General features: G+C 37.5%; 3 protein-coding genes and 1 pseudogene across 8 annotated transcripts; 2 read left to right on the forward strand and 2 right to left on the reverse strand.

The window, feature by feature from the left end:
• Positions 1-1130: 1130 nt before the first annotated feature.
• On the reverse strand, positions 1131-2899 carry LOC106433489 (cold shock domain-containing protein 3). 5 transcript variants are annotated; one of them, XR_007318991.1, is made up of 4 exons: positions 2155-2559; positions 1850-1935; positions 1692-1750; positions 1131-1593 (listed from the first exon to the last, which is right to left on the reverse strand). XR_007318991.1 is itself a non-coding variant. In XM_013874313.3 (3 exons), the coding sequence occupies exons 2-3, from the start codon at positions 1903-1905 to the stop codon at positions 1311-1313; spliced, it is 339 nt and encodes a 112-aa protein (XP_013729767.2). In that variant the 5' UTR covers positions 1906-1935; positions 2155-2490; the 3' UTR covers positions 1131-1310. The 5 variants fall into 5 exon arrangements, 1 of the variants encoding a protein (XP_013729767.2); XR_002662278.2 differs by lacking the exon at positions 1692-1750 and having other exon boundaries at positions 1131-1668; positions 2155-2557; XR_007318990.1 differs by having other exon boundaries at positions 1850-2551.
• A 6661-nt stretch (positions 2900-9560) lies between these two features.
• Positions 9561-11231, forward strand: LOC106441604 (annotated as a pseudogene).
• Positions 11232-11377: 146 nt separating this feature from the next.
• On the forward strand, positions 11378-13441 carry LOC111213289 (FBD-associated F-box protein At5g44490-like). The gene is made up of 3 exons (XM_022715010.2): positions 11378-12547; positions 12770-12910; positions 12984-13441. Exons 1-3 carry the CDS (start codon positions 11579-11581, stop codon positions 13185-13187), a joined length of 1314 nt encoding a protein of 437 aa, XP_022570731.2. The 5' UTR covers positions 11378-11578; the 3' UTR covers positions 13188-13441.
• Positions 13298-15966, reverse strand: LOC106436934 (probable 2-carboxy-D-arabinitol-1-phosphatase). Of its 2 annotated transcripts, none has more exons than XM_013877894.2 (9): positions 15602-15966; positions 15421-15526; positions 15031-15247; positions 14804-14922; positions 14436-14528; positions 14298-14342; positions 14089-14187; positions 13872-13979; positions 13298-13796 (listed from the first exon to the last, which is right to left on the reverse strand). In XM_013877894.2, the coding sequence occupies exons 1-9, from the start codon at positions 15901-15903 to the stop codon at positions 13461-13463; spliced, it is 1425 nt and encodes a 474-aa protein (XP_013733348.2). In that variant the 5' UTR covers positions 15904-15966; the 3' UTR covers positions 13298-13460. The 2 variants fall into 2 exon arrangements, with proteins under 2 accessions (XP_013733348.2, XP_013733342.2); XM_013877888.3 differs by having other exon boundaries at positions 14298-14345; positions 15602-15947.
• Between the last annotated feature and the right edge of the window lie 1699 nt (positions 15967-17665).

The raw sequence follows: 17665 nt of genomic DNA on the forward strand, positions 1-17665 counted from the left end.
ATCTGAAGGTTTAAGCGTTTTTATTTTTTTTTTCTTTTATTTGAAAATATAATATTTTTTTTAATAAAGGACTATGATAATATGACTCTAAAATTTATATAATATGATCCTAAACTAAATAATTATGTTTTGGTATAAAACTAAATAAACCGAAAAACGACGGTATATAAACCGAACCGAACTGAAGTAAATATGGATTTAGAATGATAGTTATATTTTGCTAACCGAAATACCGAAAAAACCGAACCGAAACCGATATCCGGATTGAACACCCCTAGCTCTACCCATGAGGTAAAACATACAAATCTTAAGCATATTAGAGCAAGTCCATTGGTTAGGGAGCTAATGGGTTCTAATGAATAAATTAGTAGTTAATTTTGTGATTTGAAAAGTTAAGAACCCTTGTTAGTCTAATTAATTTTCGCATCCTCCAATGGGAGATTAATTTTTTTTTTTTTTTAAGTTGAATAATTTGAAAGAAAATGATACATAAAGACTTAAATAAAAATGACATAAAAGCATATTAAAAATACAAATACAAATCGTGAACGAGAAAAAGCCGATTAGTTGATATATTGATTTGATCCAAAATTTTGTCATATATTCTCAACCAAATCAGCTTTCAATTGTTGATGTATTATTTTATCACGAATTCGATTCCAAATTTTTGCCATATATATTTTCAACCAAATCAGATTGTAATATATCATCAAAAACTGGTGATCGATCAAGAATGTTATTTCTAAAACGTTTACCAAAAGTATAAGCATAGCGTTTACTAATCCCTCCTTTCACCGGCTAGATTGTACTTAAGCTAATATTCATTTTATCGAAGAGTATAGAAACATCAATATGGTAACCTTTTTGAAGCAAAACCATGTCAGAGCTTCCCAAGAACAAGCTCTCAAAAAACAAAAAGGAATCGAGAAAGCATCGGGGACAGATCTCTAGTCAGATGGTGGATATGAATAACAAGTTAATAGCATGTTTCAATCTTTGCATACGGGAGTGACTATCACATTACATCACACCAATTGTAAAGAACGAAAAAGAAACTTAAACTTATCCAATCACACACTATCATTCAAGTTCACACACATATGGGTTATGGCATCAACAAAAACAGTCAATAGGTATGCAAGAACCTGTCATATACGAGCAATATAGAGATCATAAACTCTCAATAAACATTCCAAAACATCAACAGAAACAACTCTAGCTATCACATTATAGTCACCATTTAAATAGTAAACATCAGAAAACCAATAGAAAACAAAGAAGTTTATGAACATCACTCTTCTTTTTCTTTGTTAAGCAAGCGAATAGCAGTCCCTCGCAAAGTGACCTTCCTCGCCGCATGTGAAACACTTTCCACCACCGCCTACTCTTCCTCTACGATCACAGTCACGTGCCAAATGACCAATGCCTCCACACTCATAACAAGCACCACCACCACCACCACCAGACTGTCTCTTGCTTGTGCAAACTCTAGCCATGTGTCCAACTCCGCCACAGGTATAGCAAGTGTTTCCACCGCCACCTCCACCTCCACCTCCGACGTATCCGCCGCCGTTTGCCCTGTTGCGAAATGACCTACATCACCACACGTGCAAGCAGGATTTTCTAACACCAGAGTCACCAATAAGCGAAAGCTTGAACAGATAGTCACTACAAAGACAGAATACACATACATCATTAAGAAAATATTAAAACTCATAAAGGATTGCCTTTTGCTATGAACAGATATTCACTGCAAAGACAGAATACACATACCTCATTAAGAAACAAACACAAGCTTATTTGTATCACATTGTCATACTCATACAGAGAAAAAAACACAAGGAATCACCTCAAGTTCAGCTTCAAGCTCCTCCTTCTCGTGTCCAGTTGCAATGGGCATAACATCCTCCACCTTCTTCTTCGCTATTGTCTCCACTGCAAAGTAAAAGGGTAATAACTCTTGCACAGATTCAATGGTAAAAGAGAACAACAAAATCGATAGAATAACAGAAACTTGCAGTAACAACGGCGTAAGCAAGAACAGTGGTGAAACGATTGATAAGATAATACGGCGATAATTGCATCTAATCCAGCATAAACATAATCACAAAGGCGAGATCTGAAAACGTAGACACTATAGCAACGATATACCACCTGATTCAGAGCTGAAACAGCGATGGATGACGGAAGAAGACGAAGCGGGATTGGCTGCGCGATGGAAGCCAACGGGTCTCGCGGTGGTGGTGGCTATGGATCGGCGAGGAGAAGCAGCGGCGACATCGGACTTTGAGATGAGAGGATACGATTCTTCTCCACATGGTGTGTGATGAATGAGTCGAGTAGAGATTGTTTGTTTCGTGATCTCAGGTCACACCTCCAAAGATCCCGCGAACGTTTTTGCTTAAAATCAACACAAAAAATTCGATCGTGAAAGAGAGATCGAGAAAGAAAACCCTGATTTTTTTCTCCTTTTGCCTAAAGATTAGCCTATATCAAACTGCCACGTATGGGGTTTTAGCTGTTCTAAAACTCCTAATTTAGACAGCTGTTCTGTCTAATTTCCCTTTTTTCATTTATTTTTTTGCCTTTTTTTAAGAACCCATGTTAAACATAAAAATGTTATTAAGAATAATAAATTTTGAGCTCGACATTCCATTTGCAATCTCCTCCACGTTTTGTTTCTCTTTAAATAGTACCAATAATGTTAGGCAAGGGGTCGATTGGATGTCATTTTCGGTGGGAATTGATTTAAGAGCATGGCCACATGCTGCTTTTTTTTTTTTTTTTTTTTTTTGAAACAAAGCCACGTGATGCTTTAATTAAGTATTTTGTAGAAATAATGAAGAAAATACATTGATGGGTTGGTCCAGGTTTCATGTGACTTGAGAAGAAGATGAAAAAAAAAAGCTTAAGAAACTATGGAAAAATGGTCTGGCTGAATCAAACTTTTTATTAAAGTGGTTCATAAATAAAAGACATTGAGCTGACACTAATCCGTGCACCATGTTTCTCTTTCGATTGGATTTTCGATTTCTTTCAGATCTTGTTCCAAACGAATGAAAGATATCGATCGGCTAACCTTTTATTAGGTTTGAGTGATAATTGATAAACGTATTCAAATCCAAGTTGAAATGGAAGAGATTACCAAGCCAGCTGAATCCGCTTTGGTATGACTTCGGTTTGGTTCATTTTGCTTTTTTTTTGCAATATCCAAAATCGAACAAGCATTCTTTTGGTTTGATATATATCGGTTTTGGTGGGAAATTAAAACAAACACACTCATGTTCTTGTTCTCAAAAAGAAAAACTCACTAATGTTCTTATTATTCATATTTCTAAACCCAAACCTGTAGAAAGTTGATCGAATACATGCATGTATTATGGATATGGAGAAAATTATACACAAACAAAAATGTGTGGTTATTTTCAGTTCTTGTGAGTAAGCATATTGTAGGGCATATTTCAATGAGAATGATCGCCCTACCTAGTACCTAGCTATCAATGCTGGTCCGGAATTACAAAAATGATGCCCTTTAATAAAGAAAAATTTTATTTACATTTTTCTAAACTAAACAAAAACCAAAATTATTCTTTGTACGATGCTAAAATTTTGTTAAAAACCAAATAGATTGATCTATTATATTGATAAAATAGTAATTTTAAAAGTGTTTCTTTATTTTACAAGTTACCAGAGTACAGAGAATATCTTTGGTTCATACTACACCAATTTGTTTCTTATCTAGTAAATTTCATAGGCTTTAAAAAACAATAAATTTCATATCTGTTCGTAGGTTTACAAAATACAGACAAAATAATTGGGAGCGGAGTAAACGACACTGATTAGAAAAGGAAACTAGAATTTTGTTTTGTTTTTAAGTTGATTTGTTTTATTTATTTAACTATCATTGAAACATACAACGTACACTAAAACTGAATCAGATTCTTTCATTTATTGTAAAAAAAAAAAAAAAACTAGAGATTCGAACCTGCGTCCTTGAAATATAAGTATAAAATTTCAAACCATCCGACCGAAGATAACTGACTGGTATTATTTGGCGCCTCTAACTATTATACATATTTTGGCGCCTAAAGCCATAGCTTTATGGGCTTTAGCGCAGGGCCGGCCCTGCTAACTATACGTAACAGCTAAACAAGTTAACTATTAGAGGAATTGAAGTTTGATGTGGAACAAGCTCTCGTGAGGAAGATGAACACAAGAGAATGTGGAAATTATAATTGTTTCTGTTAATTGTAAATGACGATGTACAGAGAGTTTATACAAAAAACTAAACCATCCGGCACAAACGGTTCTAACTAACCAAACCAACTATACATACTCTAATATTAACTTTTATTGTGAATAAGAACACATACATTGGACCAAATACAATTAGGCAATTAGCATTAAAAAAACTATTCATGCCATACAAATTCGTACGAGATGTTTTTTTTCACAAAAACGAGATGTTTGAAATACAAATTGTAAAGTGACAAAACATGCAAGTTGTCGAATACCAATTTGAAAAATACAAATGAAAACCAACAAAAAAAAAATTATTTCAGAAACAAATAGTCACATAGGTTATGTCAGAAGTTTGTACAATGAGAAAGCATTATTGTTCACACACATACACACGTACGCTTTCATACGTGTCTATACTATAATATCCACCTCTACATAATAAGCTCCTTCCACGAAGAGTGAATTCAGAGTTTAAGCACTTGGTGGTTGTGAAGTTTAAGGAAGATGCTAAGGTTGATGAGATCTTGACGGGCTCAGAGAATCTTGTTTCTCAAATTGATTCTGTCAAATCTTTTGAATGGTTCGTTGTTTATTTTATTTTATTTTTTGAATCAAGAAAATATAACTTTTTGAGATATCCAATTAATGAACCCTACGGTATTTGATGATAATATAGGGGAGAAGATAAGGAGAGTCACGAGATGCTTAGACAAGGATTCACTCATGCATTTGTAAAGTATAATGCTCTGTAACTTGATCTGAAAACCGTGATCTTTATTCATGAATAACAATGGCTATATATAGCCTACAACCCTATAGATATCTATGTAAAAGATAACTCCGAAACTTAAGCTAATCTATAAGATAAACACCAACTTAAAGAGATAACACCAAAACCAAACTTTATCTAAAGAACCGGTTAACATCAAACGATAACAACACCATCCGACTCTTATCTCCTTTATTCTCGTGCTCCCATTTGCTCCAACAAACCCTCCCTAAACTAAGTTTGGTCTCCAAGGCTTAGCTTACTTGCAACAGAGCAAATTCCAAGTCTTCTTCTCAGATTCTCGAACACTTCTCGTCGTAGTGGCTTTGTCATGATATCTGCAATCTGTTCCTGTGAACCACAATGCTCCAAAGCTATTACTCCATCGTTGACCAACTCTCTTAGGAAATGGAACCGCACTCCAATATGTTTACATCTCCCATGAAACACTGGGTTTTTAGACAACTTGATTGTCGAAGTATTACCACACCATATCACCGTTCCTTCTCCTTTGTGATGTCCCAACTCTTCCAAAATCCGTTTGTACCAAACTGCCTGACACGCACAGACTGATGCAGCAACATATTCAGCTTCCGTAGTTGATAAGGTGACAATTGGTTGCTTCTTAGATAACCAAGTAACAGCCGCATCATCAAATAGAAAGACATACCCTGAAGTACTCTTTCTGCTTTCAACGTCTCCAGCAAAATCAATGTCGGTAAAGACTTGTAGTTCACCCTCTCCTCCTCTCTTGTACCAAATACAGAAGTCTAAGGTTCCTTTTAAATACCTCAAAACTCTCTTTGCTGCTAGAACATGAAGTTGTGTCGGCTTGGACATGTAGCGACTCAAAAGACTGAATGAGAACTGTAAGTCAGGTCGTGTATTTGTGATGTACATCAAGCTTCCGATGATCTGCTTATAGTATGTCTCATCCACACGTTCTCCTTCTTCATCTATGTCAATCCTACTTCCAGGCACCATCGGATTACACACTGAGTTGCAGTTCTCCATATTAAAACGTCTCAGAATTTCAAGAGCATACTTTGACTGACAAATATGAATCCCATGCGATGTTTGCAAAACCTCAAATCCCAGGAAGTACCTCATCTTGCCTAGATCAGTCATGTCAAACTCCTTCTGCATTGACTTCTTAAACTCTTCCATCATCTTGAGATTGTTTCCTGTGCAAATAGAATCATCCACGTAAACACTCACTATCAAGGCATCATTGTGCTCTGTTTTCAGAAACAGAGTTTCTTCATTCTGTGACTTCATGAACCCATCTTTGACAAAGTACTCTTCAATGCGACTGAACCACGTCCTTGGTGCTTGCTTCAAGCCGTACAGCGCCTTGTGCAGTTTATAAACCTTGTCCTCATACCCTTCTACTTCATAACCTTTTGGCTGTTGTACGTAAACCTCCTCTGTTAGTACTCCATGAAGAAAAGCCGATTTTACATCTAACTGATGCACCTCCCAAGCTCTCTGTGCAGCCATTGCTAGTATGGTTCTAATTGTATCCATCCTGGCAACAGGTGCATACACTTCTGTGTAGTTTATTCCATGCTCCTGAGAATACCCTTTTGCCACCAAACGTGCCTTATACTTGCTTACTTCTCCATTCTCATTGAGCTTAGTTTTGTATAGCCACTTCACGCCAATACATTTAGCTTCATCTGGTAAGCTTGCAAGTTCCCAAGTCTCGTTCCTTATTATAGAGTTCATCTCTGCATCCATAGCTTCTCTCCACTTCAAGTTTTTTTCTGCTTCTTCAAAAGTAGATGGATCCGTAGAGTTGATCTCCACCATGTTAACCATGTGTGCTTCATCTTCCTCATCTGTGGCTGCATTTCCTGCACGTGTGGAGCTTCTTCTTCTTCCTCCGCAGGTTGCACTACCTCTTCGTTTTGTTCAGGAGCAGCCGCTGGAGTTTCATCATCACTACTCTCTTCTTCACTTTCTTCCCAGCTTGTATCATCATCATTCCAAGTAAGAACAGTCTCAGATTGATGATCAGATTCTTCTTCTCAGTTCCATCCTTTCTTTTCCTCAAACACAACATCTCTACTTGTTATAATTTTCTTTGTCGTTGGGTTGTAGAGCCTGTATGCTTTTGACTCTTCAGAGAAGCCAACCAGAACACATGCCATACTCTTATCGTCAAGCTTGCTTCATTTCACATCAGCTATGTGGACATGTCCAATGCTTCCCCACACGCGAAAGTGCTCTACACTCGGTTTGATCCCACTCCAAGCTTCTTGAGGTGTAGAGTTCTTTACTGCAACAGTAGGGCATCGGTTTAGGACATAAAACGTCCAGTTTGCAGCTTCAAACCAGAAGTATCTTGGCACTTTCTTGGCTGTAAGTAATGATCTCACCATATTCATTACTGTTATGTTCTTTCTCTCTGCAATACCATTCTGTTGCGGCGTGTAGGCTGTAGTTAATTGTCTCCGAATCCCATTCTTCTTACAGAAATCAGTAAACTCATGTGATGTGAATTCTCCTCCTCTGTCAGTTCGTAGATATTTTATACTCTTGCCAGTTTCTGTTTCCACCTTCTTCTTAAGCATCTTGAACTGACTGAAAGCTTCTGATTTTTCACTCAAGAAGTATGCCCAAGCCTTTCGACTGAAGTCATCAATGAAGCAGATAATGTATCTCTTCCCACTCAGTGATATAGGATTGATGGGTCCACAAATATCTGAATGCAGCAACTCCAGTATCTCTTTAGCCCTCCATGTGCTTTTCTTAGGAATAGGATTCCTTGGTTGTTTCCCCACTAGATAGTCTGAGCATGTGAAGCTCTGAGCATCAAACTTAGGAAGTCCACGCACCATTCCTTTGCTCTGCAATACTTTCATTCCCCGGTGGCTAAGATGACCATATCGCTCATGCCACAGTATCAATACATCATCTTCCACTGTCTGGAAGCAACGCTGCTTTGCTCTTTCATCGTCACTAGTCTGATCTATCAAAATAAACATTCTGTTTGCACTCATTCTACTTTTGGCAAGTAGACCTCTTTCATTATGATAGATCTTGCATCTTCCCTTCTGAATGATGATGGCAATGTTCTTCACTTGTAACTGTCCCAGGCTCAGTAGGTTGTTCTTCAGCTCCGGTATGTAGAAGACATTACTGATGGTGTACGCTGTGTCGCTTAGTATTATCTTCACGTTTCCTTTGCCAACAACCTCCATTCTTTTGTTGTTTCCCAATTTTACTGAGTGCTTGAACTCTTCATCCATTGTTGAGAACAGCTCTCAATTCCCACTCATATGATTAGAGCATCCTGAGTCAAGAAACCAAGACTTCTTCCTTGCAACCTCTCGTTCATCTGAGTGAGTCATCAATACTAAGTCAGTGATGGTTTCATCATCATTTTCTTCATCGATATAGGCCATCAGTAGTATGTCTTCGTTCTCCTCTGCATAATTTGCTTCTTCCTCCCACTTTGGACACTCAAATTGAAAGTGTCCAAGTTTATGGCACTTATAGCATTCGACAGTACTCCTGTTTGTGGTGCTCCGACCACGTTCTCTTCCTCTACCTCTTCCATAGGAGCCTCTTCCTCTGTTTCCCATTCCTCTTCCTTGGGTCACAATCAACAGCTTGTCATCCTCCTTTTCTGGCTTCCTGAACTTCTGTTCATGCACCACTAACGAGCTCTGCAGTTCTTCCAATGTTATGTTTTCAATCTCCTTAGACTCTTCTATGGAGACCACCACATACATGAATCTCTCGCTTAAGGTTCTGAGAATTTTCTCCACTACCTTCACGTCTGGCATCTCTTCTCCATTACTTCTCATCTGATTTGTGATGGCCAGAACTCTAGTGAAGTACTCATCCACCTTCTCAGCATCTTTCATCTCCAATAACTCAAAGTCTCTTCTGAACTTTTGTAGTAACGACCTCTTCACACGATCGTTTCCACCAAACTTCTTTTTCATTGATTGCCAAATAATTTTGGATGTTCTCCTATCCAAAATCTGTTCAAACATTACCCTGTCAATGGATTGATATAGGTAGTGTTTGACTTTGTGATCACTAGTCTTGGCGCTATCGAGCAGCTCTCTCTGCTCTGTTGTCAAGGCTGTTATGCCAGTCGGTTCTTTGTAACCGGTTTCAATCACGCTCCATAGTCCCTTGGCTCGGAAGAAGTTTTCCATTACTTCGCTCCAATGATCCCAATGACCATCAAACTGTGGCAACTTCATCTTATCATCTCCCATCTCTCACGATTTGCTTCTTGAAATAGAGCTCTGATACCACTTTGTAAAGTATAATGCTCTGTAACTTGATCTGAAAACCGTGATCTTTATTCATGAATAACAATGGCTATATATAGCCTACAACCCAATAGATATCTATGTAAAAGATAACTCCGAAACTTAAGCTAATCTATAAGATAAACACCAACTTAAAGAGATAACACCAAAACCAAACTTTATCTAAAAAACCGGTTAACACCAAACGATAACAACACCATCCGACTCTTATCTCCTTTATTCTCGTGCTCCCATTTGCTCCAACAGCATTCTCGATGACTTTTGAGAACAAAGATGCTTACGTTTCTTTCACAAAACATCCTCTTCACGTTGAGTTCTCAGCCGCTTTCACCGCCGTCATCGAAAAGATCGTGATTCTTGACTTCACCGTCGCCGCCGTCAAATCTCCCGTTGTTGTAGCACCGTGAATCTCATGATCTTGTTAGTACTTGTTAGTTACTGTATTAATCTCTTTTTAAAATTGAATCGTGTTTTGTAATTAAGCTGTTTCGGTTGGTTAAGTACGTTTTGGTTTGATTCCTTTATTTCCGGTTCGTAATAATAAGAATAGTTATTAATACGGGATTTATTTGAAAAAAATACAAACTTTAAACTAAAGGTTGAAACAGATGATTTATTAGAGTCGAACTCTGGTGACAAAAATTACAAAGACAAGACATTTAATCATTTAACTAAAGATTTTTTCCTTCCATAATTGATGATTATTAATCTGAACAAATTGTTTTTTATGTGTGTGTTAATAATTAGTAACTGTATAATGTTTTCTAAAAAAGCGTTAATGGGCCTTTTGGCCCAACTAACTAAAACAAAACAATGAGCACCGATTCTTCTCCATCGGGGAAACCAAAGATCACCAGCGGGTTCTCTCATGGAGGAGAGTAAAGCTAAGATAATGTGCTACGAACGTCCTGCAAGAGAAGATATGATAAGCAAATTACCCGACCCTCTGATATCTCAGATACTCTTTTATCTTCCGACAAAAGAAGCTGTTAAGACTAGTGTTTTGTCCCATAGGTGGGAAACTCTCTGGCTTCTGGTCTCCGAGTTGGACTTGAACTCTTCCGAGTTTCCAGACTACAATGCATTTGCGGGTTTCGGGGATAGGTTCCTAGAGAAGTCTTGCTTGCACAAGCTCAAGCTAAAGATTATGAAACGTAAGAACGATAAGTCTTGCGTCACGTGGTGGGTAAACTTTGTGGCTAGGCGTAAACTAAAACATCTTGATGTCGAGTATCTTTACGTCTCTCGTAAGCGTTTGGAAGTGATGCCCATAAGCCTCTTTGTCTGCGAGACGCTCCTTTACTTAAGACTCAGTCTTGTATTGGTTGTGGGTAGTTTCGACTCTGTTTCTTTGCCATGTCTCAAGACTATGCTTTTGGAGAAAAACATATATGCTACTGATACGTTTCTAGAGTCACTTATCTCGTCTCGAAGATTTGAGTATTGTTAGAAGGCTAGATGATAATGTGAGAGTTTTACGAGTGCACTCTCAGACAATAACCAGTCTTAAGGCAGAACATGATTTTTAACTCCATTTGTGTATTCATTCATCTTTATGTAATTTTTTTGTAGGATATAACTCATTCAAAGGTCGAAACGCTTCCAATAGCACTCTCGTCCGTGCCTCCTAAGTGTTTGTTGTCATCGCTCGAGTTTGTAGAGATAAAAAGCAGATATGAGGCAGAGTTTGTTTTGATGGAACTAGCAAGGTACTTTGCAGAAATCTCTGTAATCCTAAAGAAACTCGTTGTGAGTTGGAAACGTTCTAAGCTAGAAGAAGATTCCGGCGTAAGGAACCTCCTTGCATTGCAGTGGCGATATAGCATATGTCAAATCGAAGTTTGTGGACCGCTAAAAAGTATTGCAGTGTAGCATTCCTAGGGATTGTACTTGTTGTTTGATTTTTGTTGAACTATGAAGGTCTTTGTGAGCTTTGGTCATAACAAGAACATGGTTTTGTTGGAAGTTTGAAACTTGTAGCAATAAATTTGAAGGTATCATTTAACTATATGGTTATTTATTATAGTCAACTGGTCAACAACATGTTTCATTTAAATGACACTGAGGGAAGTCTCCGCGTAGACTTCATCTCTCTCTCTGGCCACATGATCTCCCAAACCACGACCCCTAAAACCCATCAAGTGATATCAACTTCTTCCCTCTCCTTCTATGCCTTAAAACTCTTTCTGAGACTTCATATCATTTGATTAATCAAGATTGAATGATCTGTTGTCTGACGTTATCTCCAATAAAACATTTGTGAGCGTGTTCCATGGAGGAAAGTAAAGAGAAAGAGAAAGAAGCATGCCAAGAATTGCCTTCAAGAAGGGATATGATAAGCAACTTACCAGACTCTTTGATATCTCAGATGCTCTCATGTCTTCCGACAAAAGAAGCTGTCAGAACTAGTGTTCTGTCCACTAGGTGGAAAACTCTCTGGCTTTTGGTTCCGCGTTTGCGTTTAGCCTCTCACGACTTTCCAGATTACAATTCCTTTATAAGTTTTGTAGACAAGTCTTTAGATCTGTATAGGGAAGAAAACTCATGCTTACACAACCTCGAGCTTGTTATACGAAAAGACTATGATGATGATCAGTGTTGTGTCACTCGCTGGGTAGATTATGTAGCTAGGCATAAAGTTAAGCATCTTGACGTTGAGTGTGTTCTTGTGAAGCGTGAGTTCTTAGAAGTGGTGCCCTTAAGCCTCTATCTCTGTGAGAGTCTCCTTTACTTAAGACTCCATCGAGTATTGTTAGTTGGTTCAGAGTCTGTCTCCTTACCTCGTCTCAAGACTATGCGTTTAGAACAAAACGTATATCCTCATGAGGCGTTTCTTCAGTTCTTTATATCTTCCTGCCCTGTTCTTGAAGATTTGAGCATCGTTAGAAAGGATGGTGATAATGTAAAAGTTCTACGAGTTCATTCTCAGACAGTGACCAGTCTTACTATAGGATTCGAACCTGGTGACGGCCACATGCTGTATCACTATTTTGATAGAGAGATCTTGGGGATTTGCATTGATTCACCTAGACTCAAGTATCTGAACATCAATGATGATGTATCCAAGTGTCATATTCTGAGCAGTTTCATCAGTCCATCAGTTAAGGTTAATCTTGGTGGCGTTCGTTATATGTCATACTATTCTGGTGGAGTTGTCTTCTCAAATCAACAAGTGGCTAGCAGTTTTTTCAGTTGTATCTCGAGTGTTAAGGATTTGGTCATCTCTGAGACTATTATGAAGGTATGTTTATATGGTGCTACTTAACGGCATTTTGCTCTGTTCATTCTGGAAGTGTCTTAAATTTCCGTGCACCAGTAAATATCTAAGAGATTGTAAACTCATTCATTCATATACTTAATATACAAATCCTAAACATTCGTTTTTGCTTTCTTTGCGTTGATTCGTGTTCATTCATAACATGCTCGACTCATAGTCTTCTCTTCTTTTGTTTTATGTAAGCAGTTAATCATTTTCTGCATGAAAGTTGAACCGTTGCCACAGTTTCAAGACCTGTCTTGTTTGGAAGCAAAAGTTTGTTTAGTAGATGTGGATATGCTGCCAACGCTTCTTGAGAGCTGCATGAATCTAAACTCCATCATCTTGGTAATAACTTGCACCAACACTAAATACAGTTTTTAAAATTAAATTATTCATTTCATGTTTATGTATTATGTAGGAGTTAACTCGTCCTACGGTCGTTACAGAACAAATAACAGCATGGGACGTGCCTCAGTGTTTGTTGTCATCGCTTGAGTTTGTAGAGATAAAATGTTGTTGCAAGGCAGAGCTTGTTGGAATGAAACTAGCAAAGTACTTTGCAGAAAACTCTGTGTTCCTCAAGAAACTTGTTTTGCGTTGGAGAGGTTATGTTCTTCTATAATGTCTTAAAGGACCTCCTTGAGTTGTCGTGGCGATCTAGCACGTGCCAAATCGAAGTTTATGGACCACTACAAATGAGTATTTACTAGGCACTCTATTATTCGGATTCAATTTTTGTTTGGAAGTACTAATTATATTGATTGGGTTCCCAGCAGCCTTTTTAATTTTATCAAAAAAAGGACTTGTAAGGGACGGTGTTGTCGGATTTTACAAACTGTTTTTATGTAATAATAAGTGACTAAAACTTGTGAGATACAAAGAAACTGTTCACTCTTCAGACAGGTCTTGTGATGGGGACAGACCATCTTCCAAGATGAGCAGTGTAGTTTGTGCAACGGATCACTCCTCTTTGGATAGGACCATCCGGAAAATCTATGACGCTAATGCTGCCTGCGTCTAGGTGGAACAACCCGGGACATTTTTTCTCCAGGTTAAGGCATTGTGCTATGAGTGATATGTGAGCCACTGAGGAACCAACCACCACCATCGCATCTCCTGTGTCCTCGTTCGATAGTTTGTCTAAGAGTGATTTCCAGGCTTTCTTGGATCTGTTCCATAGAGTTGAAACCGTTTCTTCGTCCAACTGACTTAGCCAACCACGTTGGGTGTCCTGCATAATTTGTGGATCAGAAAAGACCAAACCAGTGTTCACTTTTACATCATCTCAAAGTGATAAACAACTTGCCTTATTGGATTTGAGAATTACGTCCTCAACATCAAGCTCATTCATTTGTTTCGTGTTTACATAGCGAGGTACACTATCTACACCTAAGTAACCCGCAGCTTCTTGCACCTGTTCACCCTTTAAACTGTTAAGAGAATCCACAAAATACATTTTCTAAAAGTTTTAAGTTTGTTAAGAACTTGAAGTTACATAGATAAGAGAGGGATCTATAACTTACCCGGGATATAACTCCAGCAGTCTCAATGGAGGCTGTTGTGGAACTACATACTATTGAAGTAACCCTTAGATCAAGAAGAAGCTCTGCGGTTTTCTGCGACTGCAGTAGTCAAGAAGTACATATGATCAGAGAGTAACTAAATGGAAGAGCATGTTCATCGACTAATCATTAGTACTAGCCTTTCACAAATTCATATGTTGTTTTGTTACCTGTATCACACCAAGCATGTTCATTGGCTGATCATTAGTACTAGCCTGCTAGTCAAAGTGACTGGTTGGTTAATAACTACATAAAACTCTGATCCAAAGCCTCCAACTTTTTTAAGCTTAAGCAATACAACTTTTTACCTCATTATCACTCTGACCATGACAGACAAGTATGATCTGCTTACTAGCTTTCTTCCCACCAGAACTTCCACCAGCTAAAGGCGAACTAGGTGTCTGCATTTGTACTACAGATAAAGTAAGCATAACTTCAACTAACTATGATGATTATAAGTCAATGTCCTGAGCATAGGCTAATAAAGCATTGGCATATGACCCCAAAATTTTAAAGAAAAATTACATATATATATAAGCTCCCAAATTTGTAATAGAAAATTATATAAATTTCTACTAAATGGTCTATAGCCCCCAAAATTTCAGGACCGGCCCTGAATGTCGAAGCCAAACATATGTTTTAACGAAAGAAAGAAAGAACATTAGCGTTAGCTTGCCTGATTTAGCCGATTAAGACACACATGAGGAGATCCACCGTCAGCTCTTGGTGTAAAATCCAGTACACTTACACCGCAATTGCTCTGCAACAGCCTCCTAAAATACTCTGTTCCAAGACCTGACATATAACCAAAGACCAAAACCTTTAAACAAAAAAAATATATATATATATATATATTTATATATATATATATATATAGTTACTCTAAGGAAGACGAGGAATCACCAATGGCTGTAGACACAAGAGCCTGGTTAACAGCATTATGAGCAACAACAAGAACAGAGTTGCTCTCATGAGCAAGAACACCGTTCCAGCAGCTTCGAGCACGTGACCACAACTCTCTTACAGGATAATGTCCATCGATTACGAAGTTCGCAGGATCTTCTTGCCATTGCCTAAAGGCTTCACCAAACTTTGATTTACCTTCTTTCTTAAGTAGACCCTAGCGTTAATAACCAGACAGAACACAAGAGTTGAAAATATAAGCAATGAATCTAGTTCCAATGACCGCTGGGACGAAACTAATATTACGTGGGGATTAAGGGCTGCGGACCGAAGCAAGTACTGAACCTCATGATATTCAAAAAAAAAAAAAAAAAAAAAAGTTATACTTACTTGAAAAGAGTAAAGATCGATTTCTCTGAGATCGTAATTGAATATCATCTCAGCTTCACGACTTCCCCATATGATCTCAGCTGTTTTCTTTGATCTCTTCAATGGACTAAAACAAACGAAAAGTTCAAAAACTTTTAGATTCTTTAATCGATCCAAGAACGTGATTCTTAAATCCAAGAACCTGGTGAAGCAGACATCGAAGGAGTCGTTGATGAGCATCTGGCGAGAAATGTCGGCTTGAGACTCGCCTTTGTTCGTCAAGACGGAGAAGTCGGAGCTCCCTTGGATCCTACCTTCTTCGTTCCACGTGCTCTGCCCGTGCCTCACCAGAACCACTCGCTTCGCCGTCGTCAGGGACGATGATAAAGACATCGTCGTCCTCTCTTTGCGTTGGTCATGGCGGCGAGTGTAAACCGGCCGGTTAAATGAGCGGAGGAGAGACCGGTTGGGTGAAATCGCCGTAATATGTGGTAGAGATACCATTTTTTCTTCTTTTTTTTTCTTTTTGAGAATAAGAAATAAGAAGCAGACATTCTATACCCCGGCTGTTCGATTTTTATCAGATAAATGGGTACCAGTTTGATTATGGTTATCTCAGACCGCAAATGTAAAAACCAATACCCTACATAACATATTCTATACAAAAATTTGTCTGTAAAGGGTTGGTCGAAGACTGAAACTCCATGAAATACAGAGTAAAAACCCCATAAATACTATGTTTTCATATTTTTGTTTACTCTTACCAAAAAAAAAAAATTTGGTTGGGGGGGGAGGAGGGGGGGTCAAAAATAATTTATAACATGAGTTTCTCAAATAGTTCCTTTTTTTTTTGTTAAAAAACAATAGAAAAAAAAACGAAGAGAAATAGGAGAATATATTTCTTTCAGGCCTTTCATAAGAATTTGAGAAAGTCTACTAATATTTATCAATCTTTGAATGGTCCTTATTTTAAAATATTAAAAAAAAACTAGGGCTATTCCCGGGCTACGCCCGGATTATTTTCTATGAAAATGTTAAAGTAGAATATCATAGTAGATTAATATAATTTTGTCTAAATTATGTTTAATGTAAAATAGTGTTTGGATTAAAATAATCATTGAATGTTAAATAAATAAAGAAAAAGTATTATTGATGGCTATTGGTAATTATTGATACAATAATCATTTTAATTGACGTAGGAAGCAGTAATGTAAATTTTAAAACAGTTGATTGGTTTCGTTTACTGTCTTGTTGTTCGATCTCATGTGGAGTTATGCCATCAGGTTTAGGATAGCAGTTTATTCCTCTTTTCGAAGCGTTTTATGATATCAATGTCGTTGTCAAAGTAAAAGCGCGATCCTGGTGTGGTTGTGAGTGATAGTTTCCCTCTAAAAGCGGAATATTTGTAAGCATTTAGTTTGACATAAACTTTAGGTTTAGTTTATTACCTTCATGTAACTGTGGAATTATACTTGTGATGATTACAATTTGGTTTTTTCTGGTAGATATGCGATTTAGCTCTCTGAAATTAGCCACTTCGTTGTCCCATATAGTTAGACGTACCAATTTGGATCTACAAAAAATTATTGTATTATATTTTTTGGTGAAAAACAAATCTTATTTAATAAAATGTTAGTACATGTCTAAACACAATCCAATGATGATCTTTGTATCGTTGTTGTGGTTATATATATCACTTCCTTGGATGAGGCATATTCGACTAACAACATCTGTGGGAATAATTTTTTTAGTAACAATAAAATAGAATTTATTGGTATGTGAGATAGGTAATGGTTTTTTTTTTACCTGAGAGGAAGTTGGTTGCACTGGCTAAGTTGATCAACTAGGTTTAGTGTTGGGGATGAAATATGTATGAAGGAATTGTGTAATAGTTGTTGTTTCATTGATATTGATTATGTATGGATGAACGGTAAGCTTGTACCGTTGGTTATTGGAAAGAAAATTAAAATATCTAATGTGATAAAAATTTCCTTCTTTGAACCGTTGGTACATTTTGTCAGACGTAGAAATAGGCACCCTCCCTTCCATTTGTTGTTCATGTTTAGTGGTTAAAAGCAATCATTTTAAATGTAGTTAAAGTGATATAAACATAGTATTTTTAGACAAACCTGGATGTCAAGATACTTGAAAGTTGTTCCTATGAAAGCATTTTTGTTTTTGTGGTTTGTGATGGGCCACACCCTAATGATCCTAACGATTATTGGTTGTGGTCTGAGGTGGTCGCTTTGGTAGTTGTGATCTTCGG

The sequence above is a fragment of the Brassica napus genome, chromosome C2, assembly GCF_020379485.1.
Source record: "Brassica napus cultivar Da-Ae chromosome C2, Da-Ae, whole genome shotgun sequence".
Taxonomy (NCBI): domain Eukaryota; kingdom Viridiplantae; phylum Streptophyta; class Magnoliopsida; order Brassicales; family Brassicaceae; genus Brassica; species Brassica napus.